The 23,587-nt window shown below is 37.7% G+C and overlaps 2 protein-coding genes across 3 annotated transcripts; one reads left to right on the plus strand and one right to left on the minus strand.

Annotated features, from left to right (window-relative positions):
• Positions 1 to 2: 2 nt before the first annotated feature.
• ubr1 (ubiquitin protein ligase E3 component n-recognin 1) lies at positions 3 to 19,041 on the minus strand. The gene is made up of 47 exons (XM_004082560.5): positions 18,906 to 19,041; positions 15,758 to 16,017; positions 15,114 to 15,192; positions 14,803 to 14,913; positions 13,701 to 13,828; positions 13,476 to 13,614; positions 13,343 to 13,405; positions 13,141 to 13,264; positions 11,805 to 11,912; positions 11,614 to 11,702; positions 11,439 to 11,537; positions 10,886 to 11,043; positions 10,702 to 10,801; positions 10,499 to 10,627; positions 9,645 to 9,825; positions 9,511 to 9,563; positions 9,235 to 9,345; positions 9,064 to 9,129; positions 8,879 to 8,980; positions 8,718 to 8,781; positions 8,512 to 8,636; positions 8,380 to 8,432; positions 8,194 to 8,296; positions 8,070 to 8,118; positions 7,834 to 7,988; positions 7,632 to 7,731; positions 7,437 to 7,540; positions 7,272 to 7,352; positions 6,969 to 7,150; positions 6,673 to 6,881; positions 6,494 to 6,590; positions 6,220 to 6,372; positions 6,027 to 6,127; positions 5,853 to 5,943; positions 5,623 to 5,771; positions 5,487 to 5,542; positions 5,306 to 5,402; positions 4,456 to 4,523; positions 4,023 to 4,170; positions 3,828 to 3,915; positions 3,151 to 3,287; positions 2,957 to 3,065; positions 2,378 to 2,434; positions 2,195 to 2,272; positions 1,929 to 2,099; positions 1,723 to 1,824; positions 3 to 1,115 (listed from the first exon to the last, which is right to left on the minus strand). Exons 1-47 carry the CDS (start codon positions 18,948 to 18,950, stop codon positions 974 to 976), a joined length of 5,214 nt encoding a protein of 1,737 aa, XP_004082608.1. The 5' UTR covers positions 18,951 to 19,041; the 3' UTR covers positions 3 to 973.
• atxn3 (ataxin 3) lies at positions 19,008 to 23,117 on the plus strand. 2 transcript variants are annotated; one of them, XM_011490370.3, is made up of 11 exons: positions 19,008 to 19,145; positions 19,615 to 19,779; positions 19,857 to 19,901; positions 19,986 to 20,071; positions 20,159 to 20,225; positions 20,301 to 20,388; positions 20,462 to 20,591; positions 20,666 to 20,823; positions 20,915 to 21,071; positions 21,212 to 21,267; positions 21,414 to 23,117. In XM_011490370.3, exons 1-11 carry the CDS (start codon positions 19,101 to 19,103, stop codon positions 21,458 to 21,460), a joined length of 1,044 nt encoding a protein of 347 aa, XP_011488672.1. In that variant the 5' UTR covers positions 19,008 to 19,100; the 3' UTR covers positions 21,461 to 23,117. The 2 variants fall into 2 exon arrangements, with proteins under 2 accessions (XP_011488672.1, XP_078796400.1); XM_078940274.1 differs by lacking the exon at positions 19,008 to 19,145 and adding an exon at positions 19,517 to 19,533.
• The last annotated feature ends 470 nt before the right edge of the window (positions 23,118 to 23,587 follow it).

Here is a 23,587-nt window from a genome sequence, read left to right on the forward strand (position 1 = left end):
ACTTGAATGATCATTCCTTTAATCTGCTGACAGCGGTGCATTTCTTGTTTACATGAATTCATTAATACTTAAATGTTTGTTTCTTCAGCACACAGGAAAACATGGTTAGCAGGTCGGTGTGCACCTTTATTTCTACAGCCTGGAAGTCAGGAAAAACTGTCCAACAGGATAAAAAGGAAGAAACTTCATGTTCACACTTGGTTTTCCAGAAATAGGAAAAAAATAGAGGAGAAACTGAAAGACATTGGATTATTCAAAATAAAAGAGAAAAAAAAAATATTTGTTGCATGTTAATTGAATTTATTTAACATTTGAAACCGCCTTAAAATAGTTCCATTCAAAAGTTTGATGCAGTCCTTTGCTTGTAAACTGTGGCTTTAAGGTTTTAAGATTATAAAGGAATTAAATATAAATATGGCTAGTTGTTTTTTAAGAGACGGTGGACAAATGACTGCTTACAATAGGTGTACATGCTTGTCATAGGCGAGCTGTTTGCGTACATAGTAAAATACAGTTCTTTACATAGGTTGATGCACTTTTCTACGTGGCTGAAGGTGAAACTAAATGGTATCTTGGAGCATATTTACAATGAAGAGACAAAAGCTTGGAGAATGTGTGGTCATGCTTGGGTTGAACATTCCAATATAGCAATGAGCTGAACAAAATAAGAATAGCTTATTTTAAAAAAAATGCTTAAAGAAATGGGGAAAAATAATAATAAAAACCAGAACAGGTTTACGTGTATTTGATGTATTTTTTTTAAAACCAAATGTTTCACACCAGCAAAAAACTCACTGCAGATAAATTAAAACAAGGCGACTTGGGTTAAATTGCCATTTTTCTCTCCCAGGTTCCATAAACTCACCTCTCTACTTAAGCCTTGTGTTAGTGTTAAATGCATATGTGCGTGTCAATTTGTGCTTTGGGAGCACTAGATTGTGCACTGCTGGCGGTTTCAAAGCTGAAGCAACTATCACAACATATGCCACTCAAAGGGAAACATAACGTTGACCACCTCCAGGCTGCGGGCGATTTCTTCCAGGATGCAGTGTTGCTGCCACAGCTGGTTCAGCTTCCTGTAACGCTCGGGGCAAAGGTGCAACGGATTGCCCCTTCTGAAAATGGAAAAAACACAAAAGATTTGTTTTATAAAATGACCAAAAACTGTTGAATATCATTAATAATAATCATAATCTGATCAGCTAAACTGGAAAAATCTAAACACATGAATGAAATGTTTATCGCTAAATAATTGACTTAAAAATCAGGCGTTAAATTCTTTCAACAAAATAATTTTAACACAAACTACTGAGAACAAAAACACAGAGACTGCTGCTTCACTCCACATGAGCAAACTGCTCCAACTGTGAAAGGTGTCACTTCTGTGCAGGATCTTGATATTCTGAAGATTTGATTGAATCCTGCACAAATCTAAGACACACTGTGGTAGAAGCAGCAGAGCAGCCAAATAAAGGTTTCATGAACAAAATAGGTTAAGGTGTCACAAGCAGGTATATCAATAATACAGTAACACCACATTTAGGGCTGTGTAGATAAAGCTAAAGCAAAACTATCTTGTCATCTGTTAGCAACAATTTTTTCATTTCTTTTTTTACATTATTTCAAGGGTACAGAGGTTTTTTCCTCTAATTAGTTGAAGGCAAACCAACAAAATTGTACATGAGTGTGAATTTGAGGACAAACTTAGGTCTAAATTCTTACCCAAGATGAGGATCGGTCTCCCCGTAATCATCTAAGTATGGAGCTGGGTACGTGCTTCCTCGGGATTTACTTGCCATCAGGACAATTTCACATTCTCTTATTCTGGTGACAAGACAACAATTCAATTCAAAGCTGAACTGGAGAGAACCTGCTTCATTTTCTGATTCTGTAGCACTAAAAACAAACTCCTTTGATTCGTGACCAACCTGAGGAACATGCCCACTCCAGCGCCACACGTAGCAGCATGAGCAGTGCAAGCTCCCACTTTCTCCCCGTCAAGCTGACTGAGGCAGCAGGAACTCTGCGAGCACAGCATCACCCCACAAAAAAGGCACAGAGTTGGTTGCTTTCTTTCATCGTCTGTAGATTTTGGACACCTGTCAGAAAATTAAAGGGAAGGGGAAAAATAGTTAATATGGTTAACACATAGAAGAATAGCAATTTTTTTTTAAGAAAGGTGTGTTTTCCTCACTGAAAATGGCTGGCTTGGTTAAGGAGAACACTGTAATCCTCAGGAAGATCAATCAAACGATTCCTTCTTCTGGGATAGCTGTGAAAATTTTTGATTTTTTTTAAATATATACACTTATATCAAAAACCAAAAGAATGTTTTTGGTTAAAAAAAATAGGAAATAATACAAAAGCAATAATCAACCTGACAGTCTGGGTTTTGCCTTTTAAGGCTTTGGCGACAGCTGGGCTCCCACACCACCTGATGAGAATACAGAACATTTTTACTAGGCCTGCACAATAAATCACAAATTCATCGTTATCGCGATATCAAGCTGTGCAATAAGCACATCGCAAAAGACGCCGAAAATTGTGATAGATGGTTACCTAAAATGTGTGAAATCTTACAGCTTGAATCATTTGAGAATCAAATAAATTATTTTATGTATTTGACCAATTGGATAGACCCCTTCCCGTTGTTGATCAATCGGATGGAACCATTTATGTTAGACGCTCGCCGTCTATGTAGACGAGGGTCATTTGGAGTATAATTTAAATTATGTTTACTCTTTTTTTAAATTAAACTGTTGCAGTGAAATGATGTTTTTATTTGTTTTGCTATTTGTTCATGTACCACAAGTTATATAGTCATCGCAATATTGATCACTAATATTGATCACTAAAATCGTGAGTTTTCCTCATATCGTGCAGCCCTAATTTTTTACCATAAAAACTTTTTTGCTTCAAGTGCATTTAAAATTCCCCCATGACTGGGTTCTTCTACCTTTGTAGTAATAGAGAAATGGTGTCTCTGTAGTCCTGGAAAAGCTGAAACACATTGAAAGGAAGTGCCAAGTAGTTACAGAGTGCCTCCATCTGTCCTTGGGAGGTTACTGCAACCAAAAAATAAATCAATATTCATTAATACGCTGTTAACTGAGCAGCACTTCATAATTCTGGAATCACAGGTTGAAATACCAGAAGTTTGAAAGAGCTCCTCAGGAGGATGTACTCCTGTAAGGTAATTGAAGAAGAGAGCAGCACAACGCAGGAAAGGCTCGATCCCCTTCTTCACTCTTTGTGCCACAGAGCTCCCAGATAAATCAGGAATTAGCCTGAAATAAGAGAAAGAAAGGAAATATAAAAGAGTTAATGAGATCAAATGAACATAGAAAAACAATCAGGCAAAAACCAGAGGGTTGTCTATACAGTGAACCAGCCCCACACATTTATCTTTTTGAATCAGCACTGTAATCTGAAGCAAAATCTGAACAGGTCTGACAACACTGGATTAAAAGATAAAATTATTCATGTTTAAAAATAAAATTCTGCTGCAAATATTGTAGGTCTTAGTCATATAAGAAACCTTCTAAAACGTGTTGTAACAAAAAGTATAGTTTATTAAGTATACTTTTAATAAAATTGATTTAAAGGGTAGTTCAGTGGCTTCACCTGTAGCTTTTACATTTTCACAATGTTGTTTAAACTGTGATTAGTTTAAACTAAATAAAATAAAAGAGAAGAAAGCAGGAATCAAATCAAGGCAGGTATCAGTAGTTAAAGACTAAAGTACAAAAATGTTGATTAACAAAATAAGACAATAACTCAAAACACGATGTTCTTAATTTTTAAAACTTTCTGCAAACAACGTGTACCTTCCAGTTTGCTTTGACACTGTAGTGTACAACTCTGCCGCTGCTCGTGCTTCCTCTGTCTCCTCTCCATCAGCTGCAGGAGGAAAATCTACACAGAAATTCAATGAATTGCACACATAAAAACCAATACTAGTGACTGAACTGGGTTAGCAGATTTAAATAAACATGAAAACACTTTTTTATGTGGACTAGTACCTGTGGATGTTAGGAGGACCTGCAGCATGTGAGCCATGGTAACCAGATGAAAGATGTACAGGTGGTTGTAGGCGGCGCTCACAGAAGATGGCTCCAAGTCCACAGCCTCCTCCTGATACAGGGAGGGCATGGACAAAACTAATCCCACCTGAAGGGGAAGAAAAGCAAAGCTCAAACTACGTAACTAAAGGTTTCATGAGAAAACCTAATAAAAGATGAAACATGTCTTTGCATATGCTTTTAAATTAAAAACAAAATAAACTATTAATTACTAAGAGAACAGGAAAACAATATATTTATATTAGTTGTTAGACTACAGCTAACTTCTCGACTGCCTAAAACCTGTAATCTGCACACGTGCCTGCAGCAGACACTGGCACAGCTGAATGACAGACGGATAACTTTTAGGGTCTGAGAAAGTTGAGGGACTTACCAGGAGATGGAAGAAGTCAACCTCCAGGATAGAAGGTGTGTTATTTCTGCTCATAGCAGGCAGCAAGACTGAGGAGAAAAAATAAATCTGGATTAGAGGCAAGTGTCAAGACAAAGCAGAGTCAAACAGGATCAATATCTATGCCAAGTTTGATAAAAAAAAGAAAATATTTGTTTCCCTGCAGTTTAAAATGTTTAATAAGATTAAATAATACAATATCAAAGATTAACACAAGCTATAAAGGAAATTGAACAAAACCACTAATTTAAAAAAACAGAAATATATTTATTTTACTGTTGAATCACTCTAATAGGAAGTATTTTGCTGTTAGACAAGTAAACTTTCATACAGACATGACAACATGAAAATGAAGAAGATCCATTCATCAGCAACTGGTCCTAAAGTTTAAATCTACTATATAATAGTCATTATATGATGAGAAATAAAAGATGTAAAATAAAACAAGAGTCCAAGCGTCTTAAACCTTAGCTGGGCCCAGCAAACCACAGCAACAACAAAAGGGTCAAAATTATCGGGATACTTTTTCGAAGACAACCCAGAAAACTTCAGAGCTTAGCAACCTCTGAGGAAAAAATGTCACAATACCCAAAAACCAAGATTATCGATGAATAAATAATGAATCAGAAAAAACAACACCAAAAAATACTAATTTGGAATCAGTCCAAGAAGGAAGGCAACAAAATTGGTTCTAAATATCTGCAAAAATAATTATTAGATGTGAGAAGCTTTGGTATAAACTGCAAAACATTTAGCTTTACTCAACAGAAGACAGGTTATCTGATCTAAATTTTGGAGCATGCACAAAAGCATTCTTTTATGGAATACATACCACCCATCATGTCCTTGAAGTGCCGCTGAACAACTGCCTGAGAACACTTGAGTCTCTGTGATGCAGCAAACTGAACAATCGCCTTCAGACCTGCCAGCTAAAAGACAAACACACATTTACAGCCCGCATATTTGCAATTTATTAACTGATTGTTATTGAGCATTACTATCCAATCTCCCACCTGTCTGTTTTGTAAAGATCCAAATATTGGCTTGTCCTCTTCCTGCAAAACATTTTCTGAAAAACAAGGAAACAAACTTTCAGAAATGCTCCTTTTTACGCATCAAGACGAATAAAATATGGAGGTCTTCCTGTACCTATTGCGTGAATAGTGAAGGCACATGTGTTCCAGGCCATGACAGGCACCAGGGGACACAGCTCATTGGGTGCTGTCCTCAGTCCCACTCTGTGGACTGTGGTGGCACACACAACCAGCATCTCAGTGACGCTGTCCGAGAACCTCCTCCTAAGGGCCAAAAGCAAACATTTCAAAAAAGGTGAGGAAAGGAGAGGGTCAGGTGAAGAAGCAGCCGAGTGTGTTGCTCACGGTTCTTGCACTCCGAAGCTCAAAATGGATCTGAAGTCTGGTTGGCTGTCTCCATACACACCAGAGGAGCCGCTACCATCAGCAATCAAATCTATAGGATGTCGTTTTAAAGTTACAATTTCAAAAATGCAGGTTACTTCTTTGGATCACTGATTTTTTTTAATGCCTGTTTACCGTTTTCCTGACTGAGTGCCTTGAGGCCTTTAATCCTGGAGGTGAGGACCTGGATCCAGTGAGGCAGAGTCAGATGTTGTCCAATTATTCCTGCATTCTCACTGCACAAACAAGACAAACCACAAAAATCAAATAATTTGTAAACTTACTAACATGTGAACTCTCTGTGGAAGTTACTAATTCTTAGTCTTACTAGTCAAATGATAGTGGTTCTAATGGAATGAGGGGAACCACAGTGTTGCACAGGGACTTGCACAGCGGGCACAAGTACTCTCCATTTTCCAAATCGATGATGAGCTCTGCGTGGAGCCGGCTCCTGGTTGTGTTTTGATCTGCCTCAAAATATCTGGTAAGAGGGGGAAAAAAATGCAGTAATTCATGAAATGTGTACACTAACCAAATGACTATGACACTAAATTTAGGAAAAGATTTAAAAAAAAGAAAAGGGTCTTCTATAAACTACTCACTTCTGCCAACATGTAGCATGCATGACATGCCCACAGCTGCCAGTGTGGGTCCCGATGGCCAAGTTAGGAGGTGTAAAGAGGGGATATGTCCCCGATCCTTTAAAGGGAAAAATCAAATGATCATTAACCCTTACTAAGGCTGGGAGTGAAAATAAAATGATTAGCGAAATCAGGCTAACCATCTGCTTTGATAGTCGGTATCTTTCCCCTGCACTGAGTCAGCACTGTGGACCTCTGCACACACACTGTCAGCACCATGGCAGCAGCGTGTGGTAAAACCTCCTGCTCCTCTTGGCAAAGAATGCAGGTGAGAACTTCCCGCTCCGCCTGGGTGGAGCCTCTTTGAGGCCCGATGGCTATGCAAAGCTCCTTCTGCTTTACAGCACAACTGCAACAACCAAAACCATTACAAAAAGAAGAATCAGTATCAGGCTTTACAAAACTGTCAGGAAATCTTCTGATTAGTTCTGCTTACCTCTGTGCAGCTGGAGTCGGTTCCCCTTGGATGCCGCTTTCAGGCATGTTGTCATACAGCATCTTGTTTGACTCAATGAAGTTCTTCTGCATTGCTGACATCTGGGCCATGATTCTCTTTCGATGTAGCTTAGCTGCTTCCGCCTTCCTCTTCCGCTCAGCTTTCTCTTTGTCCTGTGCGCTCTGGATCATTCAAAGAAACAATAATAGACCTGTTAGGACTCTTTTCTGATACATGCTTATATGTTCTATCTCATATTTGCTTTTTTAGCCAATTTTTCCTGAGTTGTTTTTATTTTTCTACCTCTTCTGGCTTGGCGCTTTCGGTGGCCATTGATACAGTTGGGCTGGATTTCTCTCTAAGGCACTTGATTATGTCAAACATCTAGAAGAAAGAGACACAAAACATAGCATCAAATCTGAACATTCATATCATCATGTAAATATCTCACACTGGACTGATCCATACCTGTAGAAGCCACATGATCATGTCTTTTTGAGCATCAATGGAAGGCAGAGTCTTGATCTTGGACAACAAATAGAACACTGACTTGTCCTGTTCTGAGCCAATCACTGCCAAACAGAACAGACCTGAGTCACAAACAGCTCATGGAGTTAAGATCAGTTTTGGTCTTTATTGATAACGGTGACTGTTGCTGCTCACATCTGGCTTTCAAGCTGAAATCAAATGTCACCTCCTCCACAGTACACGCCTCAAGCTGCGTTTTCTCTTCCAGCAATGCCTGGCCGATCAGGTGGAGGGCCTGAAAGAGGAAAGTGTTCATTTTTCCATTCCAGCTACAACGAGGCAAAAACATCATTTTTAGATTTAGACGGTTGGTTGTGTAAAGTAACAACGTGTGTACCCTCTGGATCATGGCTTCTGTCCAGTGGGTGGGCTGCTCCTCTGCAGCTCTCTGCAGGACGTGCCTCAGGATGTGGACGATAATGTCACAGCTGAGAAGGCGCACGATGTTTGAGAAATCTGGACAAAAGGCTGGAGGCACTGGGGGAGGCAGAGCTAAGAACAAACAAAATGTTAGTACAGCTGAAACATAGCAAAGTGCAGCACTTGAGCCATTGAACTCAAATGATAAGTCACCTTTCTCGCTGCCTTCTTTAGCTTTCCTCTTCTTTTGAGACTCTTCAGCCTAAAACGAATGAATGATGAGGGAAATGTTCCTTTTTCCAGAAAAACATCCATTTGGATTAGCAATGTTCTGTACCTTACTATGCTGGGATTTTGAGTAATGATAGAAGAAAGGGTTGAATTCTATGAGCCGGTCTTTTTTAACTTCATACCGCCCGTGACCAGACACTCCAGGCTTTCTACAAACAGAAACAACACATTAAGATTTAAACCCATTTATAGATTATTTGCAAAATTACTCATTCTTTCAACATGAACCTACTTGAATGTGGCAACTTTGGAGATGACGGCCTCCAGACCAGTTTCATAGTTTTCCTAGTTAGAAATCATTTTATTTAGCTCCTTTTTGAAATGCTTGAAGCTTAATCTAAAGTGCAGCTTTTAAACATCTTACATTCTCTGGTAAGCTTTTAACCAGGCTGCTATGTGCCATGGGCTCAATACACAGCAGGTGGATAACTTCTCTCATGGTCACTTCCTCTTTGGTCACTCGACTGATCCCAGGAACGTAGCGCTCACCTGGACACAGAGACGCAAAGAGGCTTCCATTATTTATTATTACAAACATAATAAACTGATCAGAATAACTGGAGACCGTACCAATGATAACGATTAAGAGGTAGAGCATCTCCTCTGTCAAACGGTTCCACTGCATCAACTGGTCCTAAAAAGAAAACCTCATTTTAGTAGTGAAAATCCCTTTATTTGACAGCAAAGTTTTTTTTTTATATGTTATCATTGATTTTCCAAGTACCACTTACCTGATCTTTACTTGAGCAACATCCATTAAAGTATTCAAACAGTTCAAATCTCAACAAGACCAGCATGAGAAAGTGGTTTGGATCCATTTTAGATGCGGCAATCTGAACAGTACGGAGTCCGTGTTATTGCCACAAATGTTCAACAATAGGAACTAAAAATCTGATAATGTCTCATTTTCACCCACCTGGAGCATGATGATATCTTTATCATACATCTCATCCCTGCATTTGACGTCCTGATAGTAGTAGACCTGTTCATGCAATGCAGATTCATCTTTTTTTTTTAAATGTCACGTAAGAAATAATGCAGAATAGTCATTTAAAAGGGTTTGTGCTTCCCAAAACACATGGCTTACCTGGCTGACGAGTGACAATCCATTTCTCCGCCACATTTCAGCAGAGACTTGAGCAGCCAGCACGATGCAGCGCAGAGGATGCTCTGCAAGCTGAGTGAAGTCATAGCTTTCCTGCAGCAGACCCATAAGAAACCCAGAACAAATGTTCAAAACTCCAAATTTTTAAGCATCTTAAAGCATAAAATATATTCTCTATTTGATTAACTTACAGCGGTAGATCACTAAAAACAAGCAAAAATTAAATTCTAAGAAATGTGAATATTTGTTGTCACTTACAGGATTATCCAGATGCTCGATCACTCCTGTCCCACACAGAAGTACGTACAGGCCTAAGAATCACAAAATACTAAGTTCATAAGTTGCACATGATGCTTAGAAATCCATACTTTATGGATCGTTAGTTCTCCTACCAGCAAAAAGCCTGGAGATGGGAAGGTGGATGCTGACAGGATCCTGGGAAACTTTGTACGGTTGAACATGGAGGATGTGTTTGCACATGTAGAAGTCTATCGCCTCCTTACGGAAGGGCTGGTTGTCACATCGGGTCAAAACTGTGTGGCACTCCTTAAACGCAAGCAGCAAGATCTCCTCCTAAGAGGGAACGGGTTAGAAAAGACTTGAGGAGCGCTGCATTCATCCATTAAGTCGGTCATTTTTTAAGAAAAAGCAGGAATGCATCAAATACACATTTAAAAGTCGTCTTTGTGGTTTAAGTTAGTTTTGAACATCTTAAACTGATTAAACCTCTTTTTTTCTGTGAATCTAATAAAGATTAGCATTCAATTGGGAAGATCCTCTTTTCTCTCCTCAAACTAAAACATTCTTTTAGTGACACTTCACTTTGAATAAGTTCTGTGTCTTACTTTTTGTGACCAACAGCATTATTTAACTGTTTTCCTAATAGCTGACTTCAATTATTCTTTTGCTATCAATAAACCCAAAGAGTAGGCCTGCATACAAAAAAATAAAAAAATTATCGTTATCGCAATTTCAAGCTTGGCAATATACATATCGTGAAAAATGCAGAAAATCTCAATGAATGGTTACCTGTGCTAAAACAATCTTGAAGTATTATGTTGAATGTTTGCCTCCTATGTAGACGAAGGTCATTTGGAGTATAATTTAAGTTGACTCTTGTTTTGCCATTGTTCATAAATCACAAGTTATATTGTCATTGCATTACTAACATCATAAGTTTTTCTTATATCGTGCAGCAAAGAGAATTATTTGTACTATGACGTCTGTTAAGTGTGGAGATTCTTACATCCGATGCACACCAGTCCTGGAACATGGAAAGAATGTGGCGCATCTGGATCTGAAGAGTAAAACCAGCTTCCCACTCTGGTTCCACTGCAATGTGCTGACTAAGCTGCCGCTTCACCTCCTCCATACCCTAAAAATAAAAAACTCTTTTAAAAGGGGCTACTTTTAGAGATTTAGTTAAGCACGGTAAAGTAATTCTGGTACCTGCATGCATTTAAGAAGCCCGAGAAAGACTCTGAATCCCTCCACAAACTGTCTTCGTAACTGATGGGTCCATACTGAAGGTTTGCTGATCAGAACGTACCTTAGAGACAAAGAGCAAACGTACTCAAAAAGGGGCGGGACTTACGAATAAAACCAAGAATTTCATTAAAAATATATGCATTACCTGAGGTCGTGGAAGATAATCTGGATGCGAGCAAACTTGTCTGAATTGTAGCCCAGAAAGTAAAAGCGGTTGTTGTCATCAAGATGCTCTTGCAGCAGGTACATGATGGTATCAACGATCACTCTAATGACATTGCACTCTTCCATCAGTTGTCTGGCCTACAGAAGAAAAAATTATTGAAAAAATACTTACACCATAAGGAAATAAATGTTTTTAAATCCTTATTTTTCTGTCCTGAGTATTAAATCTACAATTATGAACAAAATCTTTTAACATATTACAACATAGCGTATCTTTTGATGATTTTTTCTTACCGTTAAGATAAACTGAAAAAAGATTTAACAATAGTTTGGAAAAATATATATTTAGCCATCATTTTCATAGTTCTCTTATGTGAAACAAGCTCCAAAAAAAAACGTAAAGATCCTTGATAAATGGTTTACATGGTGACTGATAAGTGATTCTTTACTGCACAACTTTAAAATTCACTTTAAATATGTTTTGCTCAAACAATCTTTAAACAATCAATCAGAAAAAAGGAAAACAAACTCACAAGTGTGGGAACTGTGAAGATCTGAACAGACAGAGCTGTGATGGATATACTCCTCTCATGATCATCAACGATAAAGTCCTTTTGCAGCTGCTTGTAGTACTGAATACAAGACAAAAATCATACTTTTACTGTAAATAAAACCAATCAAAATTGTTATTCTTTTAAGGTTTCTCACCTTTGTGAACTCTATTGCAAAGAGCTTCTTGAATTCTGTATCCATTAGCATACTGCAGAAAATCAGCTCGTGTACAATCTTGCGAGCTCCTTCCAGAAATAAGGAAACATCTTTTTAGGATAGTGTTATATAAACAAATACAATTTATTGATTTATCAGTATAACCGAAAATTCCTCTTGTGGTTGCATACCTTTGTACATTTTGGCATCGTGCAACATCAGTCTACTGATGAGACAAGGCCGATCTCTGTCTGCGTTTGGTTCAAGTGCCACCTGGCAGAAGACCTGTCTGAAGCCCACTGCACAAAACAGAGTACAGATGAGTATAAGAGGCAAAAAAGCTGGGGGAAAAACGGCACCAACACCAAAGAAAACCAACTGGGCTTGCAAAATAAATAAAAAATGTATTGGAGTTGGGATATCAGCTTGTGCAATATTGCAAAAGACGGCATAATGCACGATCAATACACACATGCATAGACAGAGAAACCATTATGTTTTTAAAAAAGCTGCCTACGTTGTTCTTCATTAACATATTAGTTTTGGCCAGTCCTACCAGAAAGCTAGATGATTGTTCTCTGGTGTGTTTCCCTGATTTACAACTTCTTACTTACTGAGATAACTTCCTGTATAATTTATGTTGACTTTTATTTGAATAAAACTGATGCAGTGAAATGAAAATGATGTTTTAGTTGTTTTGCTATTTGTTCATGTATCATAAGTCATACCGTCTTCACAATATTGATCATTAATATCGCACATTGCATGTTTTCCTCATATTGTGCAGCATTGATTCCCTGGATCAGCTGTGTTTAGCCAATAAGGAGCTTCAATGGCAGGTGAGTTGGTAAACATGTAGGACAACGGCCCAGAGGCCCCGAGGCCTCAAGGCCCTGCTCTAATCAATATATAATAATACACAGTAACATTTTTATGATTTTGTTTTGGTGGTGGTGGTGTTGTTTTCTTGATGAAAATTTTTAAGAGTAGTTTCGGAGAAAAAAGTCCCCAAAACATCAGTGGTTTAGAGTTCGGCTTTTAAACTGATTTGGAATACATTTATGACAAGATCAAAGTCCTAACTCTACCACCAACAAGGGTATCAAAGTTTCTTGTTACATAATTTATCAAAACATATTAAAACTCAATGAATTATTTATTTTTGAGAAAATGACATCAATTATTGTTACAGTATTTATAACCTAGTTTAAGTCTTTTAAGGATTTTGAGATGTGTTTTTTTAAATGCCGTGTCTGCTGCACATTTCTTCCTCCAATCTTCATTTCTGGCCGTTTTTCTTTGTTTATAGTGTATCAGATAAAACAAGGCAAAATGTTTGTACTCCAATCCTTTGCCCCTAGCACAGGTCAGACATGCAAACATTTCAACACACTCAGATGTGCAGACCTTTTTCTTCCTGTATCGTGTTCTCTTAAGATTGGTAGACATATCAGTTTGTGCACCATAGGAATAGAACCACCACCTGTTTTCCTTCTAATACTGCTTTAGCAGGAATGGCTACTGCACCTGAGTAGCCGATGATCTTCTGGAACCAGGAGCCGAGGCGGATTGCAAACGTTTGATGAGCCATCACTACTGCATGAAGGATCTCCACCCGCAGCGGCTGCAGGGAGATGTGCTCCGAGTTGGACTGAAATTCAGAAAAGGAAAGGTTTGTATTTTGTGAGATCATGGTGTAAAAAGGAAGCATTCATAGAAATGGGTTTACTTTGATGAGATCTTTGGCTTGCTGGCAAGAACGAAGGGTTCCCCGCTTTACAGCCCGCCGCCCCTGAAGTAATAAACTACAGTGAGCTTTCATTTATAACATAGACAGTGACAGTAAAAAAACAACAAAATACCTCCTTGTCAATAAGTGTTGTGTGTGTTTTGGCTTCATCCTGGTTGCAGTTAACAGAGCGTTGGAGGGTGTAGATCACATGGTCATACGAGTGGTGTTCATCATTGTAGAGCACGCAGTAATACGCATTTTCTTTAGTCCTTTAAGAAAGAAAAACAGGCACATTCAAGCTAAACCAAATATTTGCCATATGAGTGTACTGTCATCAAATCTGGCACCACCATACCCAGGCTGAAGTTCAGCTGAAAGCTCAAAGTTCTCCTCCCACACCAAGAAGTCTGTGAGGTAGCGCAGCAGAACTCGGAACAGTTTCTTAACTCGCTCGCATAAGTCTGGCTCAAGAACCCATTCATCCTGCAGAAAAGGGTTGAAAAAGTTGTTTATTTGTTCCTCTGGAATCTTCCATATCACACTAAAATTCCCAGTGGAACTCTGTCTCCACAGTTTGATCCACAAACAATCTTCAGCAAAGAATTAGTATGATCAAATGTCTTTGTGTCCTTAAAACAACGTCTCATTTCCTGTTTCATAAACAGTTAATGAAAATGATAAATAATGAAAAACAGCTGGTATAGATTGATAAGTGGGAATTTCTTTGCTATACAAAACTTTTTTTTAATAAAGCTTGGTTGTTACAGCCATTTCAAACAGTTTGGACACAAAAAAAGCAAATATAAGACAAAATAAGCACAAAGACAAATCAAAAAAGTATCTTCTCTCCAGCTTTACAGTGTGTGCAGATACAAGAGGTTTGGGAAGCAAAACTTGGTGATTTGAGCCGTTTGTAGCAGATACTCCGCATGTTTAAACCATTGAATGAGTTAAAACACAAAACTGAATCCTGTGTGGCAAAAACAGAACATGTCAGACTGAGGCCGCGAATGTCAACAGGACCACCTGTTGTTTATGGAAACAGGCAGGGAGCTGTCGAGCTCCAGGTCTGCCGAAAGCCCAGAGCGTTATCTTATCAATGAGCCTAAACATCACCAATCAGCAAAGAAGGGTCTAGCATCTGCAGAGACACACAAACAGCCTTCAGAAGCTGTAAATGCAAGTCAACCTTGCACAAGGTGGTAGTTTTTATGTTGACAAAGTGTTATGCTCATACCTATTTTCTTTTTCACATAATCATTCAAATTCTCAACGGGCATTCTACTTTATTTCCTCTATCAGTGCAATACAGCATCTGTTTCGTTTCATCCAGTTACGGCCAGATGAGCAGCATCCAGGACCAAGATGGGTAAATAAGCATTCTGGGGTTCACTGACACAGAATGGGACAGGAACACTCCTCCTACATCCGTCTTCCCCCTTGCTTACATAACTTACCGTTACCATGGCAGTGGCTGCTCCTGGGTCATGTTTGGAGCAACAAGGGCCGATCTTCCAGGCTTCCACATCCCCACAATCACAGAATCCGCCCCCCGAGGATGCGTGCATCTGGGATATAAAATGCATCGTCAGTCACTAAAGATGAATTAATGGGTGACACAAGTTAACTACACTAACATTTTGCAACGTTTTCGTGATGACAACCACACCAATATGTGGGATTAGTTATAGAAATTCATAGAAAATGAGTACATTTATACTTTTGTATCCCACACATCTATTTGACAGGAAATAAAGAAAACACAAACCTTGTAACGATGACTTTTGTGCACGCTATCCTGAAAACAGTCCATGCACAAGACACATGTGGGGTCTATTGCACAGTCCCTAAACACAAAAAAAATGTTTATTGCCAACATAATTTATCTGATTTTCAGCTGATTTTACTTATTATTTTACGTTAAAAGAACACACTTTTATGCACACATTTCTATAATCTTAATATGCCAGCTCTAAATACTTAAAATTTCTTCAGCGTCACTGAATAAGACAGCACATTCTGCAGCATGACTCAACATTGGCACAAAATCCCAACCTATCAATTATTCACTTTTAGAACTCAGCCTGACCGAAACGTAACAGGATTCTCCTCAAATCAAACCACCAGAGGCCAAACTAATATCACTGAAATACACTGATAATTATTTATTGTTTCCCAGTTTAACAATTGCCTTCTTAATTTGAGACTTTACCACTTTAGAATGAAATATGTTTGTTTTAATCGTATATTTAATGCTAAAAACTGCACAAGTTTAAGGACAGGGTCTAATAGATTTTGGAATTTAACCAAAAGGAGTCTAAATAGTCAATAGATGCAACAGTTTTAACAAATTCCTCCAAACGTTTGAGGTTTCATGTATCTATTACAGACCACCAGGTCCTCCGTTCTGACCTGCAAGAGTAGACGGTCTCTCCCTCTTTGAACACACGGCCACAGAGCTGGGAGGAGGTGCTGCCCTGCTTGAGCTTCTCCAGGCCCTGCTGAGGATCCTCTCCAAAGAGGAAGCACTCCAGAGGATGGAGGAGCCGACTTTGCAGGAGCTCCTCTTCCTCCTGGGGGCTGTACTCCTTCCTCAGACAAAAGATCTGTGGCACCTGCTCCTTCAGGTAACCGAGCAGCTCGGCTCTGCAGTCTGAAGCCTGCTGCCATTCCTGGGAGAAAAACATTTCAAGTTACCTTTTTTCTCATTTTACAGACAATAAATGCAGAAAAACGCAGAAATTAGTCACGACTACTAAACAAATTATCTTTCATGATGCTTGACAAAAACCTGTTGGGTTTTCGATACACTGCAGTATTTTGACGAATAAGATCAAGCAATGATGAATTTGAACTAGAATTTACACCGGAGCAGTGGTAGAATAAATACGCTAAACATTGTTTTCATTGTTTAACACCAAAATGACAAAGCAAACACATATTTGATCAAACAAGAAAACATTTTTTGACTGTCGCTTGTTGCTCAAAGACCTAAAACTGTTAGAAAGTAAAAAAAAACACTGAAAAGTATAAATTATCTTTTTTTTTAAACACTGAAGTAGGGCTGCACGATATGAGGAAAACTTGCGATATGCGATATTAGTGATCAATATTGCGATAACGATAAATTTGCGGTAAATAAACAAATAGAAAAATAAACAAAAACATCATTCCCATTTCATTGCAACAGTTTAAAAATTATACTCCAAATGACCCTCATCGACATGGGGGACAAACGTCAGGGTGGCTAACCCTGGTCCTCAAGAGCCTCAACCCTGTCTGTTTTCCAATTCTCCCTAGACTGCTCGATAATGATAACCAAAGTCAGGTGTGTTCAGTCAATCAGGATGTGAAATCACTTGAGTCAGCCAATCAACAGCAAGCTGGTTAAGGAGAGCTGGAAAACAGGCAGGGTTGAGGCTCGTCAGGACCAGGGTTAACATAATAGGCCTCCATCTGATTGGTCAACAATGGGAAGGCGTCCATCTGATTGGTCAAAGCATAAAGGGATTTATTTGATTCGTTAAATGCTTCAAGCTGCTAGAAGATTGTTTTAACACATTTTGGGTTTGCGATTTATTGCGATATTCGCCGTCTTTTGCGATATGCATATTGCAGAGCTGGATATTGCGATAACGATAAATTTGCGGTATATTGTCTAGGCCTACACTGAAGTTACTAAACTGAAACTGATTATTTTTTCATTTCCTCTCAAATGGTCAAAAAGAGGCTAACGTTTTTCCTGGAAGAAAAAGAAAAAGCTGATTGGTCCGTGTTATCTTATGCTAAAACTAACAATAACCATCATAAGTTGCTTTTTTATGAAAAGATTAAAAAAAAATTCCTCTAAGACTGAAAGCTGTAAAAAGGTCAATGTTCTAGACTCATATTACTCCACATTTAAGACAAATATTCAAATCCTCTGCAGAGATTTGGGTCTCTAAATGCGCCGTCATCAGTGGGCCACAAACTGATGTTGAAAGCCAGCAGACTAGACAGTTGTCCAGAAGATGATCACTGACAGTAGTGTGCATGGAAGAGGGGACAGAATGACGCAAAAGGTCATTGCTAGACAGTTGAATGTTTCCAAAGTGCCGAATCCACAACTTATTATTGAAAAACAGAATGATTTATTATCAAAAAAAATGTAGAAAGGATGATGCACTTTTAAAAGAGATAACAGATCTAAGTGGGGGATCTTAAAAAAATGCTGGAGGAATTCACCATAAGAGAACATATCCAAACATTAACTTCAAAGGCAGCATTATTATGTTTCTTATAGATATAATCCAACCAGATCAATCTGTCCGAGGCAAATTGATAATTGCATCGACCTTTACTATTATAAAATTGTTTCAAAATGAATCGATTAGAGCTGATATTAGTGAATACCATCTGGATTGAGGCACGGTAAGTTTATTTCACAACAACATAAATATGAATCGGTGTCATCACAGAGGACAACACACATGTGATGGCTGCAAAAAAGGATCAATCCATAATTACAGTCCAATGTGTGGAAACACTTTTTACAAAGACATGTGACCATAAAGTGTGGTAGAATGTTCTAATAATGTTCTGTTTAGATTATTTTGTTGTGGGCTGAACTTTAGGAAACTAAAATGTCAATGGATTTGCCATTAATCCCTGTTCACTTGTTTGCTTGTACACATATTTAATTCACACTTTATTATTTATTTAATTTACACATTCTTGCAGGAGAATCCTTCACCTGCTCTACAGTACCCAGGTATTTATCACCGAGTCACACACTGGTTGATTTTTTGGCTAAAATGTCCTGAATCGATTTTCAGTCTATAAATCGTATCGTTCAAAATGAACCAATATCACCTATGAATCATATCAGCAACTAAAAAATATAATGATATGAATCAAATCATGGTTAAAATTTAACGTTACACCCCTACTTTCTAGTCTTTAGTGCCTTGAACTACAGACAACATATGATCATGTGTATATAGAAAAGCTAGAACATTGTTACTGAATTCTCCAAATCTGCTTTCCTTTTAGGATATAATAAACTTTATAATAAAAGTCCAATGATAAGTTAGTGTGAAGGAAGATTAGCTCAACAAATCGGGATGTAAATAGTTGGCAGGATCATTGTGAAAATTTAAACGATAAAATTATGGTTCGTAATAAATGTTCAGTTTCACATTCATTTTTCGAAAGATACAACTTTTTTTCACTAAATTCTTCAAAAAAACAGGACTGATGCTCAGTGTTTAAAACTCGTAAAACGGGGTTTTGGACAAAACTAAGTACTAAAATATCAGATTGACCTACACATCTGCAAACAGATCGCGTTTCTGACGAAGATTCAAATCGCTGATGCTAAACAATACCGAAAAATAAACCTGTTTTGTAGCATCTCTAAGCTAGTAAAGCGGTTAGCCGTTTCCAGCTTCTGCCTGCTAGCTTTAGGACCGTCACTGCGCGTTGAGCCCGTTTTCTGTGTAGCATTTTATAACCCCACGCGTACGTGTCAAATATCCGAATCTCGGTAATAACTGTCAGTTTTTAATTTGCAACGCCATACCTTACTGAGCTCCAGTCCGTCAAGGTGTTTCTTACTCTCTGCCATATTTCATTTGCCGAAAAAGGAGGGGGGTTTCCTGTGTGACCAATATCCTTTCGGTTGTTGGAACGGAGCGAGGTTGTACTCCAAAATGATCCATAGAGGGCGCTAATAGAGATTGGTTCCCATCTTTACAGGAGTAGGGGTCAAAGTTGAATGTTTGACAGAAATCTAAACATGGATTCCATATTTCATGAAAAAGTAGGTTTAAACAATTTACTTGTGACATTAAACTGAACGCCTTTACTCGTGTGTAGTCGGAGAGAGTAAAGACACTTAGCATTTATTTAGAGTTTGTGTTTAGCCGGTGCTAGCTTCAATCTAATGTTATTTTGGCTTTATTCAGACTGCTAATGCTAACTCACTTGCTAACCAGGTGTTGTTAAGTTTCTTTAAAAGCTAATAGAATGAAGTTAGAAAACGAGTTTGCGGTATTTATTGTACACTTCGACTCCACCAATAATTATTAAAGAAAAAGGATACTAAAGTTGTATGTTGCTCGTTGTTTAGATGTTTGAAACATTATTTATTTTTTATTTATTTTTTTGTAGTTGCTTTAGCTTTTTGTATAATCTATCTCCAAGGTTTTGTAAGTTTTTGCACTCCATTTTGAAAAAGTGGAGACCTTTTTTTTTCTCAATACGTTTACGCAGTTATTCTTTGTTTTCAGCAAGAGGGTTCCTTATGTGCCCAGCACTGCCTCAACAACCTTTTGCAGGGGGAGTATTTTACCCCTGTAGACCTGTCCTCAATTGCTCATCAGCTTGACGAAGAGGAGAGAATGAGAATGGCAGAAGGAGGTATGGGTAGTGAAGAGTACAGGACCTTCTTACAGGTAAGTGGGGACAGGTAACAGATGTTTTCTGCAGTGGTACATGTATTTAAACAACTGTTTTAATAATAACTTTATAGCAGCCATCTGGAAACATGGACGACAGCGGATTCTTTTCAATACAAGTATGTTTATGTGCTTTGTCATATGATCATTAGCAATCAACTTTACAAGATTGTCTTATCACTCCTTATGACTGATTTTTATAGGTAATTAGCAATGCTCTCCGAGTGTGGGGATTGGAGTTAATTCTCTTCAATAGCCGGGAGTACCAGAGCTTGATGATAAATCCAATGTAAAGTTGTATTTTCAAGACTTCCTTGTATAGCAAGTCGATCCCACACCCACATTTAAATCCTGACTTGATGTCTTTGCCTTTAAGAAACGAGAAGGCCTTCATTTGCAATTATAAGGAGCATTGGTTCACCATACGCAAGCTTGGACAACAGGTATGTCGATTTTTATTTTTTTACTTTTCAATACGTGTGTTGATGCTTAATTTACTTATTTAATTATTATTACAGTGGTTTAACTTGAATTCACTCTTGACTGGACCAGAGCTGATATCAGACACATATTTAGCTCTTTTCCTGGCACAGCTACAACAAGAAGGTATTGTAAAGCCGACTTGTTTACACTATTGCACCTTTTGGTACACAAATACAAAAATAATGTATTTCTGCAGGATATTCCATATTTGTGATCCAAGGGAATCTTCCCGAATGTGAAGCAGAGCAGATTCTCGGAATAATGCGGGTTCAACAACAGCAACGGCCCAGGCTAATTGGAGAGGATGAGGCTCAGACAAGTTCAGGGTAGGTTTGTGGAAAATGGTCCTCGCTTGGATTACATTAGGTCTTGTTTGGACATAATACATGTCTGTTTTTAGAAGCAGATCCGTTGCTCGGGGGCAAATGGACGTTGTATCAGATGAGGCTGTGGATGACGATGAAGAACTAAAGAGAGCTCTGGCACTCAGCAGACAGGAAATGGATGTGGAAGATGAAGAAGCTGACCTTCGCAGGGCCATTCAGCTCAGCATGCAAGGTGTGCCATTTCAAAGCTCCAGGCTGATTTGAAAATATTTTATTATATTGGAATTTTTTAACCCTTTTTTTGACGTTTTTCCTTTAACTAGGATCAGGCATGAGTAACAAATCTTCAGAGTCTGATGTGGGAAATGTGAAATCCGAAAAACGGACTGTACAGAGTTCTACATGTGGAGATAAACCAGGCCAGAATGAGACACTTACTGCTGAGGAGCTGAGGAAGAGGAGACAAGCTTATTTTGATCGGTAGGATTTGATCTGTAAAACTTGAATTTAACAAAAAAAAAAACTTTCAGTAATATGTGTACACATGTTCAAAGGTCTTTTTTTAGTGAGCAGAAAGGAGAAATGTGCCTTATGAACCAGACTTTCGTATTATCTTTCAGGCAAGCACAACCAAGCATTCCACGACAGTTAGAAAGTCATGCAACCAGTGACTCTGGTGAGTAAACTCTATTTAAAATTCAAAACACCCTATATGTATAACACCCATTATATACAGTTTTTTGCATATCAGAATGAAAATGTAGATATTATTTTCATGTCAGAACAATAACCCAAGTATCCATTTTTTGCCCCTAACACCAGAAAAATCCAACTCTATGGAGGACCAACAAGAAAAAGACACCAAATAAAGTTGTGAAAGCTTTGCTGCTTTTGTCTACCAACGCTCTGAACTTGAAACCCTGTACAGGGGTTGGCTTCTCTCCATTCTCTAACCTTTTGCAAACGCAAACATACTGCAGCCAGAAGGCCGACACATGGTTTCCTTCGCTGGGTTTGCTGATGGGCAAGGGAAAGGCAGCACTTGGTCAAATCAGACCTCAGTGTGGTACAGAGATGGGGGAAAAGGGTGATCGCTGGACTTAAAAATGACTCATAATGTAGTTATTCCAAGTTTTCAATGGCCTTTTTTTATTTTACCATAGAGCCTTCTATTTCTTTACATTCTGGTTTTTGTTGTCTTAATTTTTTTTGAAAACATAAAGAGAAAATGAATGAAAAATGGGTTAACTTTTATGAAGTTGGATTCTAACAAGATGAATGAATGAAAGCCATAAGAGACCAATGTTTTAATCATTCGTTATATCTTTGTGGATAACAGGGTGTCCCGCCGTATACATGGGTTTGTGGAACACACGTGGAACGGAAAACCTAGCCCAACCAGAGTTACCATTTGTTTTTCTGATGACCATCAGTCATTTTTTTATTTCTTTAAAACTTTACTGGATATTTTGTGACCACATAATCTCTCATGTGTTTACAAAGAAACATTTTACAGTTTAGGTATATTATATATTTTCCCAGAAAACATAATTTCCACGTACACGTATTATTTATTTATTAGCATACACAAATAACAACAGAAGGATTTTCAAATTGTTAAGTATCACATACTGTAGATCCTAGAAATGTTTCCTTTCTTCACCCTTGACCAAACTTTGGCACATTTGCATTCTCCTTAATTGAGAATCAGTCATTTTCTTTTACTGCATTTGAGCAATTGTTTTGAAGAGTTTTTGTGATTTTTATGATTAAAGCACTGTTAATAAAAATACTTTCTCTGTGGGAAGGTCTTTTAAAAAAAACCTGACAAGTTACATGATATCAATCATATAACACTTGATTTGACCACAAATGTCCCTTTTAAGTAGTTTATGACAACTGCATGAGTTTATAATTGAGGGTTATGAAGGGGGAAGGTCAGTGTAAACATTTTTCTGGTAAATCTTTTAGAATTGACAAAAAGAATTAATGACCTCAAAAATTCATGCAATTTATGCTTTTTCTTTTAATGAAATTAGCTTTTTTTATTTTATGACTTATGCATGTCTTTTTATGTAGGGAATTCTGTGTAACACTGAAGATCTGTATCAGATTTTAACTTTCAAACACTTGATATTTCTAATAACTTCTATTTTTGTGGACCCTTGATGCCTCAAACTCATTCTGTTTCTTTGTTTGTTTGTTTGTTTTAGTTAATGGCCTTGTTGTGCATACTTTCCTGGATCATGTGTTTGGTTTTATTGTTAATATTTTAATTTTCAATCACAATTGCACTTGTATTCGCCTATAAAATCTGGGTTGTTAGTTTTTGCATTACTAGCAGTGAATGCCATCACTACATTTTTATCTTTGTTTGATGTTGGCACAACTCTTTCTCTTCTTTATTGATTCTTTTTGATTTGAATTTTGTTTGATGCTTTATTTTCCAGAAAGCTCAATTTAACATTCACCATGACTTGCACATTGCCTCATCTTAAAATAAATTTGGAAATGCATTGAGTTTAAGTTGTGGTCAGTATTAAATGTTGACATTAACAGCAGCACATTTTTATTCTGAATATGTGGATGCGGGAGAATCTTCGTATATGAATTTTAGGTTTAGACACGTCTAACATGGACATTATGAAAAGATCTCAACATCACATCAAATTAGTCAAATATGATAAATAATGTTTTTTACGTTTTGTCTTTTTTTTGTTTGGAAAATAATAAGTTTAAAATAAATGAACAATTGACAAAATAGATATGTTTTAAGCCATGCAGTCACTGCCAAATATGCTAAACAAGCTTTGAAATGACTGAATTGCCTACATGTTGTTTTTATATTTTAGTTGTTTTCAACTAAGTAATATTGAAGTTTCATTTCTGACTAATAAACTGTAGAATGTGTCAAAGGATTTACATAAACATGTAGAAAGAGTGTTGTGGCACAGTGTTTAAAAGAAAACTATGTGCAGTGACTGATAGCAGCAAAA

This window comes from Oryzias latipes, chromosome 22 (assembly GCF_053564925.1).
Source record: "Oryzias latipes strain Hd-rR chromosome 22, Olatipes_Hd-rR_3.1".
In the NCBI taxonomy this organism is placed as follows: Eukaryota; Metazoa; Chordata; class Actinopteri; order Beloniformes; family Adrianichthyidae; genus Oryzias; species Oryzias latipes.